The following is a 16,081-nucleotide window of genomic DNA, read 5'->3' as shown; positions in this document are numbered from 1 at the left end:
GGTCACAAAAGCCCCAGGCGCTCTCAGCCCGACCCTGAACCAGAGGAAATGAATTTTCTTGTTTGTAGAATGCAGGCGTTCATGAATTGGGGTGATCAGTGTCTTGCACAAACAGCTGCCTATCTGCTCAGACCGAATGACCCTAAGCAAATCAACCCAAATAGATGAGGTTCAGGTTTATTACCTGACTCACGGTACATTTAAAGTATGATGCTGTTCACACTCAGCTTTTCAAGGCTACGGCAAGTGTGTAAAGTGAGGCACACCAGTAGATAGTGTGAGGCTCTCAGCGTTCCCTGGGCTCCAGGGCTGAAGGCAGCCCAGCTGTCACTGCCGCAAACAGGTGGCGGCGTGAAACAATAGCTCCACTGAGCAGACTCGCTTTCCAAGCCCTCTAGCAGCCAAGCGTTCTGCCCAAGTGCCAGCAAGCAGCGCAGGCCGCCACTCGGCCACCAGTCCTCGCCAGCGCCCACAGCCCCATGGAGCCCCAGCCGCTCCTCCTGCTCCTTGGCCTCTGCTCGGGTAAGTGCTGGGGTCAGGGGGTGCTCTCCTTTGAGGCCAAAGCAATGGGGGCCACCAAAAGTCTTGCTGCTTTGGGGGAAACCCAGAATGGGAGGGCTTCATCAACTGGAAACTGCTCTGTTTCTTCCCAACTTGGGTTTGGTTGCCATTTTGGATAACAAATTTTGATCGATGTTGCCCAATTAAGATAGGAGCTGTCTGGCCAAAGGCTCCAAGGCAGATATCCAGGATTCTCCCTCCATCGGTGCCTGGCATCCGACTCACCCATACAAACAGACGCGGCACCACTTCTGCCGTCCTGGTGCTGCTTTCATAGCTGAACAACTATAGGGACTTAGAGTGGCAACTTATAATTGCAAACAGTATATTTAAGAAGTCCTTTCATGGTCCTAGGAGCATTCTGATAATGAAGAGGATTGATTGACAGCTACATGTGCTGGAGAGAGAAACCTATTAATAATTGTAATTAAACTTACTCCATATAGTTGAAATAATGTATAATTTTTGAAACCTTTAAACTTAAAAAAAAAAAAAAGTCCATGAGAATGCTTTCCTACCTACTTCTTTTTAAAGGACATTGCTCTATATAGGTTTAGGTTTGAATTGAAGCTATAAAACCTTGTTCAGCCCTTGACCTGCATTCAACTCTGGAATTTCTCGCAACACAGCAGCTGAAACACTATCCTGAATCCCAAACTTCCGGTAGAGAGAAACAGGAGACGTTTGCTGATTGCCTAATGTAAAAGTTTACTAGTGATATCGTCCAACAGAGGGACGGGCTGCTGATGTCCTGTAATTTCTCTAACATTGCTTTGACAAACAGAGGCCTTTTGGGCAAAAGAGGTAAAGAGCTTTATTATTAATCTTTTTTCAATAGATTTGAGGGAAAGACACTAAACTTGGATAAGACATATCCTCTGGAATTTGGACTTGATCCAATCAAAGCTGGCCTGGAATGGTATGCATGTGTTTGCCAAAACCACACTCAATGAAAATGCTTACATGAGATGCTTCCGTACAAAAATCCTTGGGTGATCTCTTAGGGCACCAAGGACCTCCAAAAATGCATATTTAGCTATTAAAAGTCTTGAAGTATGTGATATGTATTTAGATCAAACATAGAATTTGCTGGTATCAATTCACATGGGTGGTTCAGAAAAATCTGGAATTAGATCAAGCAGTCCAACACACACAATTTTTCATTATAAGGAAACTGAAGCTTAAAGACATGAACTGATCTGCCTAAGGTCAGTTAATATATAAATTTTGGAATGTGATCAGCTGGAAAATCCATTTGTTATGCGCACAATCAGCAAACACAGTCTGAAATAACCAAAGCTAGCAAGAAACAGCTTCAGCTTGAGGTAAGAATTACCCAAGGTGATTGGTAACAATTCAAAATTCCTTTTGCCCAACCCAGGGGGGGCTGCTCTCTGCATAAAAATATAGGTTAAACCAAGAATATCTTTGAAATTGTGGCTGAGTTCCCCTATTTGGAATCATTCCTTCATGGGCAAAATTCTCATTCATGTCACAGATGCTTATTTCTAAGCTTAAGAGCTTTGATCTCAGTTCTATTTATGTAGCATTTTTCATCACAACATTTCCCTCTCTTCAACCTCCAGGATCCCAAGTATTTTGTTGCTACTTTCTTTTGGCATATTCCAACTTGTTCGGAGTTATTTATGTAAATGACAAATGTCAATCTCCATGAAGGTAGGAAGACAGGATTCATGTCAGAGTCACCTTTGAATATCTCAAAAGTTCCTAAAACTATGCTTTGCACACAATAAATACTCAATACATATTTGATCAATGCATTAATGTCACCATCGTCTAAGTAAAGATTACCAAAATAATTTTGCTAACGTAGGAGACATTCAGTATTATTTATTTGACTATATATGTTTGTTCATTTACATCCTACATTTTTAAAGAAAGTATTTGTTTTGATTCATTGAATCCATGGGATGGTGCAACTCTCCAAACCAATTTCTTAGAGCTGGGAAGAGAATCACAGAATCCTGACTTCTAGTACTATACTTTTTTCTATTACTCTACCTGCTTTGGGAGAAAAAAAGAAAAGAATACAAATGACCCCAATGCAGTCTCAAAGAAACGGGGATCTCCTTGGAAATTCCTTAGGAGTTTTTCTGGAAGGAGCAAGGTACCCTGTTGGTTGGCTAAGGTGGGAGGGGAGGAGGCAGCCATCTCTGCAGTGCTGGCTGTGCCTGTTTCCCAGCCCTCTGGTCCCCTTTGTGGACCGTGGGGTTGGCCTGCATATTTTTCCTGCTATGTAATCCCGACCATCTGTTCTGTTCATTGCTTTCTAGTATGTTCTTCCTGTCAAACTGGAATAAACAGTCATTTAAAAATAAGCAGCCCAGGGCAATGACAAACAAATAGCCTCAAACTCTGTTTCCAGTTGCCAGGACCTGAAGGTAGCCAAGGGCCTCAGTGGTTCATGCCAATCCCCCAAGCATGGGGTGGCGAAGGCCTGGGAAAAGTAGGACATGGGGGGACTGAAGGATTGTGACCATCCAGGGGCTTGATGGGGCGGCTGCAAAAACTGGATCTTTAGAGAACACACTCCCTGGAAGGGCCCCTGAATGCAGGTGGTTTCAGGGAGATGCTGTGAGGAAGCTTTGCAAGGTTCCAAGTGGCTGGGCACCACAGACCTCCCTGGATCCTGGGAAAAATAGGAAAAAGGAGACAGGGGTTCCTTACATGGAGTCCATTAAGGTAACAATGAAGATATTTAAGCTACATATAATGCTTCAAAAATCCTAATGGAAATGATACATTTACCTTTGGGGGGTAGTAAAGAACATGGCCCCGGAGTCAGAGGGCCTCAGTTTATAATCCCCCCAGCTCACTGAGTAATGTGGGTTATTTCAAGTTGATCCAAAGTTCTGAATGAAAGCTTGTGGAAAATAGTGCTTGAGAGCTGGAATCTGTGTTCAAATCATGGCTCTACCATTTATAAAATCTGGGCAAGTCACTTAACCTCTCTGGGCTTCAGTTTCCTCACCTGTAATGAGGGCGATTATAATACCTACCTCACTCAGTTGTGAAGATGCAAAGAGTTGGTGTATATAAAGCACTTAGAAAGGTGTCTGGTGCATAGCAAGCTGTATGTGTTAGCTATTAATAAAGATAGGAAAAGTAATTTTTACTTAATTATTTCGACAGACTCTTCCGAATTTAGGACCCAAGGAGAAAAATAATTTTAAAAAGTAATGACCTGTCTTGGAGGCTAACACCACTGGACAAAATGGGAAAGCACCTCACTCATCCCATTTTTAAGCTTTCTTGGCCCAGGGAGAAGGTACGGAGGCCTCAGCAATCACTTGCGGAAAGAGGAGATCTGGTTGCATGAATCAGGGCACATGCATCCTGTATCTACTTCCTCTCCCAACCCTCAGCAGGCAGTCCCCAATCCGTGTTAAGACTTGAGTTACAAACATCCTTCATAAGGCATTTGTTGGAATTCAGAACATATTTTCTCATAGGAATAGTGGTACACAGAGTCGATATATTTTATTGTGGTTAAAAGGGGAAATTTTAAGTTGTATATGTGTTACTAAAATAAAAATTTTAGAAATGTAGGACTGTACAATACAGTGAACCTTAATGTAAACCAAGGACTATAGTTAATAGTACAATTATAATAATATTCTTTCATTGATTTTGACAAAGTTCCCACACTAACTCAAGGTGTTAGTAACGGGGGTAATGGGAGTATGTGGGAACTCTGTATTTTCTACATGATTTTTCTGTAAACTTGCAACTTTTCTAACAAATAATCCTACAGTTAAGAAAAAAGGAAAACAAAACAAAACAAAAGAGCAAGGTCTGCACGGTAAACAGCAGGGTTCCAAAGTGAGATTTGTCCTTACAACCGCATGGTCCTGGGCAAGTCCTCCAACCTCTCTGAATCTCAGGTAAGGTCTACCTGCCTCACCTGAGGCTAGTGAGGACAGAATAATATATTGGACATAAAGGGCTGTGAGCACTGAGAGAATTAGATGATATTGCTCTCAGATCTGGAGGAAGACGTAGTAAAGAAAAGAAAATTTGGAATCACTCATGCTCCAAATAGAAGCCCCAAACCCAAGTCAACTAAGAAAATGATTTTCCTTCTCTTTTAACAACTTAACTGGGACATGCATTTGCCAGCATCAGTTTTTTCTATCGTGATATAATATACATAATATAAAATTTACTGTTTAACCACTTTAAAGTGTACAATTCAGTGGCATTTAGTACATTCACAATGTTGTACGACCAACCACTATCTAGTTTCAGAACGTTTTCGTCCCCCCAAACAGAAACCCTGTACCCATTGAGCAGTCACTCCCTACTCCTCCCTCTGGCAACCACTTACATGCTTTCTATCTCTATGGATTTGCCTATTTGGATATTTCATATAAATGGAATCATACGATACGTGGCCTTTTCTATTTGGCTTCTTTCACTGAGCATAATATTGTCTAGGTTCATCCTTGTTGTAGCGTGTATCACTGTTTCATGCCTTTCTGTGGCTGAGGAGCTTTGCATTGTATGGCTATACCACAGTCTGTTTTATCTGTTCATCTGTTGATCAACATTTGAGTTGTGTCCACCTTTTGGCTATTGTGAATTGTGCTGCTATGAACATTCACATACACGTTTTTGTGTGAATACCTGTTTTCAGTTCCTTTGGATATATATTTAGGAGTGCAATTGTTGAGTTATATGGTAATTCTACGTTTAACTTTTTTAGGATATGCCAAACTATTCTCCACAGCGGCTGTACCATTTTGCATTTCTACCAGCAGCATATGAGGGTTCCAGTTTCTCCACAACCTTGCTAACACTTGTTATTTTCCGGTTTCTTTTACTATGGCCACTCTAGTAGCTATGAACCAGCACTGATTTTTTTGGCCGTTCATGGCATCATGCGATCTGAGGCCAGCCAGTCCAAGATTTCTTTACACCAGGACATGACTCTGAAATACTGAGACTGGCTTTTGTGTAGACGTTTCTTCTTATGTGTGCATGTTCTTAGCAAATTTGATTCCACCAGAGGCCATATTAAGGAATGTCACCTGTCCAAAGTACAACTGTTGTGATAATCTGGTACACACCACTGTTACCTGGGAAGGGACCACAGCAGCAGCTGTGCTTGGAAGGGAATTTCAGACAATAATGGCTGCATTAGGGAGCCCTTCAACATGGTGGGCTCTATCCTTCCATTAGCTGGTTATGCTTCAGCTCATTTTAGAGCATGGGGGGGTGGGCAGGGAGCAGAATCTGACAGCCTATGTGTTATTTGCTGTCTCAGCTGGCCTTGTCCTGGGCTCTGAACATGAGACTCGCCTAGTGGCGAAGCTATTTGAAGACTACAACAGCGTGGTGCGCCCAGTGGAAGACCATCGCAAGGCCGTGGAGGTCACCGTGGGCCTGCAGCTGATACAGCTCATCAACGTGGTGAGATAATGGCACTCTGAGTCCCCCCCGGCATCCATGCCTTCAATTCAGGGGCCTCTCCTCCTCAGCTCCCCTCTCTACCCCCTAAAGATGCCACCTTACCTTTTTTCAGGATGAAGTAAATCAGATTGTGACAACCAACGTTCGTCTGAAACAGGTAACTCAGATGGTTGCAAACTGTATTGCTTTTATTCATCCTGAAAATTAACCTGGGCCCAGAGGAAATCAATTTGGGTAACAGGGATATAACCAAAATGTTGAAAGTGAAGATTTTGAGGCAGTGGGATTATGGGTCAGGTTTTTGGTTTTGTTTTGACTTTGACTTTGGGCTTTTTCTGGGTTATCCATATTTGCTACATTGGGCATATATTATTTTTATAATACAGGAAAATATATAATAAATTTGTAAAGTGCTGTTGCCTGTTAGAGGGTCCTAGGGTCATTCTCCTTGCCCAGGGGGCAGTGTGGTGTGGTGCACCTGCCACTTCCCAGCTGTGTGACCTTTGAGGTGCCTTCGTGTCCTCAGCTGTAAAATGGGGTCGTAGGATTGTTGTGAGGACGAAATGAGTCAATACAGACAAAGCACTCAGAGCAGCACCTTCACACGGCCAGTGCTATTTAATGTGTGCTGTTATCATTTACTAAAATGAAAGCTGAATTCTGAATCCAACCTTTTTTACAGTAGCACAATTCTGTCAATGTCTGAATCACCAGGCCCATCAGAGCTCTTGAGAACCCTAGAATTTTAAAAAATGCTTTCAGCTTTTTTGTAGCTAAATGTCTTTGTTTCCAGCAATGGGTGGATTACAACCTAAAATGGAATCCAGATGACTATGGTGGTGTGAAAAAAATTCATATTCCCTCCGAAAAGATCTGGCACCCGGACCTGGTGCTCTATAATAAGTGAGTACAACGGTCAGGGGGTGGCTGTGTTCCCTGGCACTAGGGAAGGGGCTGCCTTGCTCCACAGGCTTCTCACTGCTGTTAACATTAAATAACCTGCAAAACCAAAAGCCAAGTTGACATGCAGGGGTGCCATATGGTGTCTCCTGTTATGAATAGAAACAATTATCAGAGCAAAATTGAATCAGGGCCATAGGGTGGAGGGGGGCATTTAATTCCCGAAAGCTCCTGAAGGGTGTATGGCAACCATCCAAGGAGCCCAAACTTCAGATAATTGAGTTCTTTGGAATGATATGTCCTCCCTATCCAGTAGGTGTGAGCTTCCCGGGGTTGTCACCCGTTGCATCCTGCAGTCATCCCAGGACACGGCACACGGCTGATGGCCGGGGACACCTGCGTACCCCCTCCACTGGGCTCCGTGACAGCCTGCATGTTGTGAAATTATAATGTGATTCAAGACACTCTGATTTAATGACACGTTCATTATCGTACGCCCTTCATTTGTCAGGGAATGTTCATTATGCAACGTGTGTCTGGGGGAGACCGGGCTGTGCGTTCTAGCACAGCTACCAGCAAAGGTGGTGAGGCTCTTGAAGGAAAACGATACCCTTTAAGGTTGCCCCTCCCAAAATGTGATTTTCTACAACGTATTTTCCAATTATGCTTGGGATTCAAGCTCGAGCCAAATTACGCAATCATTTGTGTAACCTTTTTGGATACTCTGATAAAGCTGAGTGTCTTGTGTTAGATCTAAGTTTCTTGTTCAGTAGGAATCTGAGGGAAGCAATTGAAATCCTCTGGCCCTTTTGACACGCTCACTCAGGAATACCCTGGAGGGGAGAGACCCCTGCTTTTCCTGCTTACAGAGAGGGCCTTCAACAATCCTGTGGCCCTCTCTGGGCTCTTTGGGCTGGGGGTGGGGGTAGGGGTGGGTTGGGGTGTGTCCAAACCCTCATAGTTTTCTGGATAAAGAGACTCACGCTGGAAAAATTCCAGGAAGAAAATCTCTTGCATTATGAGGTGAAGGCCAAACATGCTATTAGGTCCCCCAAATTCCAAGGCAGACCCCACCCCACTCATTTAAGACTTGTTCTAATTCCATGCTCTCTGCCAAGCCCCTGAAGACAGGCTGTTTACAAGAGCGTGAACTGTCGCTGAATAAGGCCTGCAGATGTGGCTTATTTCTATTTTTTTAGCACCTACCATGACTGTTTTTTTTTAATGTGAAATCATTGCTGACATTTGAAAATCTGGAAATATCACATTAAAATTTGGATTTTTTAGCCTCCCTATAAAAAGCCAACATTAAAATTTCCAGAAAATTTGCATTTAAAAATCTGGATTTGTAGCTTCCCCTGAAGAATCCAAATATCTGGTGACATTGGGCCTTTGCTCCCACAGGGACCCCATGGGCAGAGCTGGGTGGTGGTACCTTCCTTAGATGAGAGATGTCTCCTTTCTCAATTTCAAACCTCACACATCCTTCCCCTGTCTGGTCCTGGGGACATCTGAGTTTGGGGCCCATTTAGTTCTAAATAGTTCTTAAAAGAATAATAGACCCCTTCCTAAACCTGCTTGGGACAGAATGAGTCACTGTCTCATTCTATTTTTATTAAAAATTTTATTAAAAATTTCTGCTTTTTTCCCAGTCAACCCTCAAAGTATATCAGGGAAGGGATAGATGGAGATCAACAATACAAAAATTACTGAGGAAAGGAAAAAAAATCTGGGATACAATGGATGCATGTTATCTGTTGTTTCTTTAAAATGTCGATTCCCAGTTTCTTCCCCAGATATTCTGATTCAAGGCTGAGGTGGTGACCAGGAATCTGTATTTTAAACAATCACCCAGTGATTCTTATTATCAGACAAATTTGGGGAATGAAACATTGCGATAAATAAAAAGCAACACTGCAGGAAAGAAAGCGTCTATAATTAGCACCTGACTAATTAACAGCTGTCTCCTGTTAAAGTCCCCAAGCAAAACTGAAGGTTCATCTGTTACCTGGAGCCTTGTCCTCTTTTTTCCCAATTGTAGTGCGGACGGTGACTTTGCCATTGTCAAATTCACCAAAGTGCTCCTGGACTACACTGGGCATATCACATGGACACCTCCAGCCATCTTCAAAAGCTACTGTGAGATCATCGTCACCCACTTTCCCTTTGATGAACAGAACTGCAGCATGAAGCTGGGCACATGGACCTACGATGGCTCCGTGGTGGCCATCTACCCGGTACGCTGTGACCTCGTGTGATGAGGTCAGATTCAGGAAAAGTGTGATGCAGGCCCCTCTAATGTCAGGCTCTCGGCACCTGTTAGAACTTTGGGAATCATCTAGTCTGATGGTTCTCAAATGGTTGAGAAGAATCTTGATGCAGCACATACACGAACCACCTGTACTTAATGAAGACATCCCCCCCCACCCCCCCCACCCCCCGCTCAAGTTCAGTACCAGGGATTCTAATTTAATCAATCTGGGCTGGGGCTAGAGCATCACTCAATTTTAGAAACACACTTGAATGTGTAACCAAAAAGAGGATCTCAATAGTCCAAACCCCTTTACTATATAGGCAAGGAAGCTAAGACCCCAAAACAGAAGAGACCCAGGGTCCCATCTGGGTATGTGACAGACAGAGCTGGAATCTGGTGCCTTATTACAGCTGATTACGAAACCCTGCCCCTCCTCAGGGTGCCTTGGCTGGGATTTCAAAACCTCCTTCCGTCTTCTCAGGAAAGCGACCAGCCGGACCTGAGCAACTTCATGGAGAGTGGGGAATGGGTGATCAAGGAGTCCCGGGGCTGGAAGCACTGGGTGTTCTATGCCTGCTGCCCCAGCACCCCCTACCTGGATATCACCTACCACTTCATCATGCAGCGCCTGCCCCTCTACTTCATCGTCAACGTCATCATTCCCTGCCTGCTCTTCTCCTTCCTAACCGGCCTGGTGTTCTACCTGCCCACAGACTCAGGTAGGTGCAGTTGCCATGACTGCTGCTGTAACGCTGATGGGTCTTGTGCTGCTATTTTGGGGAAAACCAGAAATAACCACTTGCTAACAAACAAATACAGGCAGCCAGCTCCAAATCATGGTGATCTGGAACACGTGGTTACTGAGTGGCCACGTGCAGCTGCCAAACTCACTGTGGAAGGAGACGCCAGCTGGAGCAGGCATACAACACAGGCAGGGAGTTGAGCTTGACCCTGAAGATGTGCATAAACTGCTTGAGCAAAAGTGAATTAACCGGCAATAACTCCTTGCTGAATACCTACTGTGTGCCCAGCCCCATGCTGGGGGAGGTAGTGATCCCAGACCCTCCTCATGCCCACTGCCCCTAGAAAGCTGCTCTCCAGCTGCTGACTAATCTGGTCCTGCCTCTCTTACCCACTGCTCTCTCCACCTGAAATCCCTTTTGCATGTCTGTTTTCCAGAAAGCAGCATCTTTATACATGAGACCATACCTCCAAAGAGGCAATTCTGCCTCACATAGCCAGGACCACTGACTGACTTCCTTCTGGACAATCATATCTGTGACAACATTTCATCAAACACTAACAACCTACAGAAGAGGGGGGACAGGCACACATAGGCCTGTAGCCAGTCACTGCTCATAAACAATTTATGGCAGACACAAAGGGAAAAAAAAAGATGGCACAGACAGTCCTCAAATGTATGACAGGTAACAATTAGATCAAAATGATTTTTTTGAAAGTTTAAATTCAGGGAAAAGGGCTATTCATTCATTCATTCAACAGAGATTTGTTGAGCAACTGTTATGTGGCAGAGATGTCAGAAGGAGCCTCAAGCCCACAGAGTGTATGTTTACTGATTGTACTCATTTTTGAACAAATGACCACACATACAAATACTTTTTTAACTTTTAATCAAGTGAAGCTTCTTAACCTGAATATAGAAAACAGTCAGAACAATATGGAAACGAACCAGAGTTGCTACAAAGATTAAATGATTGCAAAGCATTTAGAACAATGACCGCACTAGTGCTTGACAAATGTTATTTATTATTATTATTAATCAGGAACATTGATGTAACTTGGTAAATATTTCACACTTAAAATTCTGTCTTCTTTTTCACTTTATCACCTCCCTTTGAAGGCTTTCCTAACCACCCAAGTAGAATGGATGATTTCTTTTTTGCATCCACATAGTATCCTATATATATTTCACTTCTGGTGTCTTTCTTTATTTTGCTTCTTGGTTTACAATTTTGCTTCAACCTCACAGAGTGTAAATTCCTTGAAGGCCAATAAAGAACTGTGCTCATCTTTGCACCTTCAGTGGCTGGCCCAAGGAGCTGCAGGAATGAAGGAAATTTGATTAGAAAACTCAGAAAGGGCTTTAGGGAAGAAATTTTGTGAAGAAATTAAATCTGGTATGCTTGTTTGTGAAACTGGCGCATGCCCAGGGCAGAAAACCAGCTCTGTCATTCCTGGGCTGCTCCGTAAATCCTTTGGAAGCCTTACCTGGGTGGGTTGTTGTAACTCATGTAATCATCCAAGCAAGATTGCCACTCAGAGCCTGATAATAAGTGTCTGTGAGCTGCTCCTCATGGTGGCTTGTCATTAAAAAGCTTCCTTAATGTACATGGCAGTATTAAGTGTTCAAGGAGTTTGATGTGTACAACCTACATACAAGTGTTCACAAAATGGATGGATGGAGGGATAGATAGATAAAATGATATGGCAAATGTAGCAAAATATTAAAATTGGTGGATCTGGTATCAGGGAGGTGAGGTAGGGGTATGTTGGAGTTCTTGGTATGGGGGTGTGTGTTATTTTTGTAACTATGCTATAAGTTTGAAAATAATTCAAAACAAAAAGTTAAAAAAAATTTAAAAAAAAAGCTTCCCTGACATTATCCAGGGAGAGTGGTAGATGAGCTCAGTAATTACTGAACACAGATATCTGCAGGCTGCATTAGCCCACGGGGGAAGGAAGGAAGGAAAAGTTTTTTAAGGAAGAAAGTTGTCAGTAAGAGAGCAAATGGGAGTGGTTAATAAATTATTTACTGGTTAAAAAAAATCTCCATCCTGAAAAAGTTCTGGAAATTGTGATGATGGTTTTATACTATTGAGAATGTACTTAATGTCCCTGAATTACACACATAAAAATGATTAAATGGTAAATTTTAAGTTGTGTATATTTTACCACAATGAAAAAAAGAGAGAGAAAAAAGAAAAATCTCCATCCTGGAAAGCAGGGCAACCTAAAAGTTTCCCAAGAACACACCACCAGCCCACGGACAGTCCCTTCCAGAGGTTCTCTATTGAATCTAAAAGGCCAATCCCCACACAAAAAAATACCCCAGGGCTATTCAGTCCCTGACCTTCCTGCTTGCCATACTTGCCCAACCAACAGGGACTTATTATTCACCCTGAAATTATAGGGCCTGAAGAAAGAGGTGGAGGTGGGAAGGCTCTCCATTCCCTTATTGTGTGGGAGGGGTGGGGGTGGGAGTGTGAGGGTGGGGTGGGGGTGGGGGGTGGGAAACCAAATAAACAAGAAATAATTGAGAAGACAGACTCCTCTTAGCTGAAAGTCATGGTGTGAGCTTCTTGGTAGCAGATTGCTTGGGATGCCAGGGAGAACTCCTTGATTTTGCAGATTTCGCACTTTTCTCATTTTTGGTTTTGCCACTAGCTCCCATCATGAGAAAACTATATGTGTACTTCTGGGCTGCACATCCATCTGCTGGGCAACGAGTAGGCCAGGCTGTGGCTCAGTTTCATGAAGAGGGAAAAACTGCTACCCCAGGCATAGCTTGCTGCTCCAGAACCCTCCCTACCCTGGGTTCCACCAAGAAACAGAATTCTGTGGCATGAGATAAAGGAGCAAGGAAATGCCTCCCACTTGCTATAGCAAGCAGAGTCAAGGTGCCAAGGTCACCTAGGAATTCCTGCAGGAAAAAATCCAGGAGTCCGGAGCAATGCTTTGAGGACATGCCGGTCATGTTCCTCTCACCCTTGGGTTTCTGGGTGGTCATGTTTCTTCTGGTCGTTGTCTTTCCAGGAGAGAAGATGACTCTGAGCATCTCTGTCTTACTGTCCTTGACCGTGTTCCTGCTGGTCATCGTGGAGCTGATCCCTTCCACCTCCAGCGCCGTGCCCTTGATCGGGAAATACATGCTGTTCACCATGGTGTTCGTCATCGCGTCCATCATCATCACCGTGATTGTCATCAACACGCACCACCGCTCCCCCAGCACGCACGTCATGCCCGGGTGGGTGCGCAAGGTGAGCGGGGCCCGCAGGCCGTGCCCGCCGCTCGGGACGCGCACAGGACCCCCTTCAAGGCGGACCGTGCAATCCCAGCCCACACTTGAGGGTATTGAGGAACTGAAAGCCGTTTCTGAGGGGATGCGGGGAAGGGACTTTCTTTGGCCTCTTTCCAGAGATAAATAAATCATGTTAAGCAGCCTTTCAGGGAGAGAAGAAAAACGGAACGAACAAATCCCTCCCCAAATTCAAGCTTAAAGAATCTCTTTGATGAGAGAAGAAGGATACATCCACTGTGTTTTTACTCAAATTTTATGAAATTCTTGAGATTTCTGTGTGTATGTTTTCCACCTTGTTTTTTTTTGCTGGTCAAATCATCTATTGAGAACTAGGAAAAGCACTTGAGATGGGAGGGGTGGGAGGGGCTTGATGAGAGATTGTAAAAAAAGTGAGTTTAGTGAGGAACTGGGTCTCAAATGCTTACATGGTGGAATTTTAAAATAACACTTCAAATATGCCAGTATCTGGTAAAACTTCACAGAGACACTGAAGTCCAGGGTATTTTGTGTGGAATGCAAAAGACTTGTCAGGAATTGACAAGAGAAACTCCTGCCTTCAATGTACGCTTTTGGGAGGAGATTAACAGTCCCTGTTTCTATAAAGCCAACTAGGGGACTCCTGGCAATATCTGTGATGGTTTCTTCAGGAACAAGAAACAGAAGAAAACAATCTAGCTGTTTTATGGAGCCTGAAGCTGAATATTCTGGGGGGATAGGGAGAATTTCTTTAACCGTATGACCATGAGAACACATTGCTAGGGCCTGCGAAGAAGCCAGTGCGGTCAGGGGCTCCTGAAGCTTCAGCTGCGTTAGTTTCCGAGAGCCGCACTTAGGCTCCCTCCTGTGGCCAATTGCTTGCATTACAGAATCATCAAAATTGCAGGATGGTATAGTCTTCTTACCTTCAGGACAGGGAGGCTGAGCCCAGAAAAATTGAGTGAATTGTCCAAAGTCATGCTGCTTGTTAAAAAACAGAATCTGATGCTTGTTCTCCTGACAATAATTCTCATACATGGATTTCCTTTTTATGTTAGGTTTTTATCGACACTATCCCAAATATCATGTTTTTCTCCACAATGAAAAGACCATCCAGAGAAAAACAAGACAAAAAGATTTTTACAGAAGACATCGATATTTCTGACATTTCTGGGAAGCCAGGGCCCCCACCCATGGGCTTCCATTCTCCGCTGATCAAGCACCCGGAGGTGAAGAGTGCCATCGAGGGCGTGAAATACATAGCAGAGACCATGAAGTCAGATCAGGAGTCCAATAACGTGAGCTTCACGGCTGCAAAGCCACATCTCTGTTTTAAATGGTCAAATAAATGCATGGGCTCAGACACATGAGTCTGGCTTGACAGGTAGGTTGACATTCAAGAGGAATCTAAGATGTTCCTTAGTGACCCCCTTTAGGCCACCTTGGTAAGTCATCACATTCTGAACCATCTCTTCAAAAAATAAAGATCACGATGCCAGCCAATGGCTGCAGAGAGCTTCAAGATCTACAAACAGAAAGGCCCATAGATGATGGGTAGCATGAATGTTGTAAGACCAATCACTACCTTTAAGAAATTCTAACACTCTCCTCTCTCCCAGGCGGCCGAGGAGTGGAAGTACGTGGCCATGGTGATGGATCACATTCTCCTCGGGGTCTTCATGCTGGTTTGTATCATCGGAACCCTGGCTGTGTTTGCGGGTCGGCTCATTGAATTGAATCAGCAAGGATGAGCAGAAAGCTGAGCTGAGCCTCGCTCTGCCCCCGGACCTGCCAAGAGCAGACAAAGATTTGTCCACTTTAATACACTCTCATTGATCAACCATTTAATTTTTTGCATTTGTAATTAATGATAATGATTTATATTTACATAAGGTTATGGCCTCAGAATGTTTTCCCACTGCTTCTCCTTTCAATCTTGCCAACCAACCTGAAGAGTGAGCCCTTTTCAGTTAATGAAAATAAAAGAAGTATTCCTTTCCAAAGGTTTCTGGAAGATTTTTGCCCAGTATGATGTTATTCTTATTTTTTTAAAACAAAGAGCCAGTTTTGTACCTACTAGGAAAACTCCACCTACCAGTCCCAAGTAGATAAAGCATTTGGTTTGGAGAGATAGGAAGCAGTATAAAGGAAACGAGATAAGTTCCAGATTGGCCACCAAAATGCAAACTGCATTAAAACCCATGGTTTAAAGTAGATTTCTGGAACTGGGAGGTGAAGGAAGAATTTTCCAGTCTAAAGATGGCACCTTGATTTGATGCCCAGGGTTTGAGGGAAAACAGAGCCTAACAGGTATTGAGTGTGGGGTCCAGGCACTATGAAAATCACCTCACATGCATGGCTTTATTTCAGCCTCATAACTCTCATAATGTCCCTATTTGACAAATGAGCAAACTGAATCTCAAGGAGGTTAAGTTTGTTACCCAAACTAGGAAGTAGAAGAATAGAGATTTGAGCACAGACTTTCAGATTCCAAAGCAGCTGGATCTGAGGCAGTTCATCTACTCACTTGCTCTCCCGACCACCCCTTCCATGGACATTCTGTAATTCTGGTCAGTGTTTTCTAGAGTTTCTGTCTTAGTGTCAGCCATCTTTCTGCCTTCCCAGTTAAGCTTTCTGCTTTACCTTAACCTCAATCTTTACCCCAATCATATTTGGGACTCTAGTGCTATAAATGGAACCAGAAATGTATGCATACGCCACTGCTTCTAAAATTCTGGAGAAGTAAGAGAGAAAACAATTTCATTTCTCTATAGCAACCTTCAAACCATTCTGGCAAATAGTTTACCCCAGAATGAGAAACTGTGTATCTCACTAATGGCCTTTGGATGCCCAGAATGCATCTGACCCGTGTTGGTACTGGTGGAGAGAGGTGAAGTGCACTGTGAGGTGGTCTGTCT

The 16,081-nt window shown here is 43.6% G+C and overlaps 1 protein-coding gene across 1 annotated transcript; it reads left to right on the top strand.

Annotated features, from left to right (window-relative positions):
- Window positions 1-355: 355 nt before the first annotated feature.
- Window positions 356-15,166, top strand: CHRNA1 (cholinergic receptor nicotinic alpha 1 subunit). Its single transcript, XM_037849572.1, has 9 exons — window positions 356-522; window positions 5,849-5,994; window positions 6,107-6,151; window positions 6,788-6,897; window positions 8,936-9,131; window positions 9,630-9,867; window positions 12,923-13,146; window positions 14,222-14,461; window positions 14,783-15,166. The coding sequence occupies exons 1-9, from the start codon at window positions 480-482 to the stop codon at window positions 14,912-14,914; spliced, it is 1,374 nt and encodes a 457-aa protein (XP_037705500.1). The 5' UTR covers window positions 356-479; the 3' UTR covers window positions 14,915-15,166.
- Window positions 15,167-16,081: the final 915 nt, after the last annotated feature.

The sequence above is a fragment of the Choloepus didactylus genome, chromosome 9 (genome assembly GCF_015220235.1).
Source record: "Choloepus didactylus isolate mChoDid1 chromosome 9, mChoDid1.pri, whole genome shotgun sequence".
Lineage (NCBI taxonomy): Eukaryota > Metazoa > Chordata > Mammalia > Pilosa > Megalonychidae > Choloepus > Choloepus didactylus.
Note: the sequence above shows the minus strand (reverse complement) of the source record. Positions and strands in the feature narration are given on the sequence as shown.

Coding starts and splice junctions, on each gene's coding strand:
- CHRNA1 (XM_037849572.1), top strand. CDS start 480: ATGGAGCCCCAGCCGCTCCTCCTGCTCCTTGGCCTCTGCTCGG. Junction 6,152..6,787: donor CCAACGTTCGTCTGAAACAG/GTAACTCAGATG, acceptor CTTTGTTTCCAG/CAATGGGTGGATTACAACCT. Junction 14,462..14,782: donor CAGATCAGGAGTCCAATAAC/GTGAGCTTCACG, acceptor CCTCTCTCCCAG/GCGGCCGAGGAGTGGAAGTA.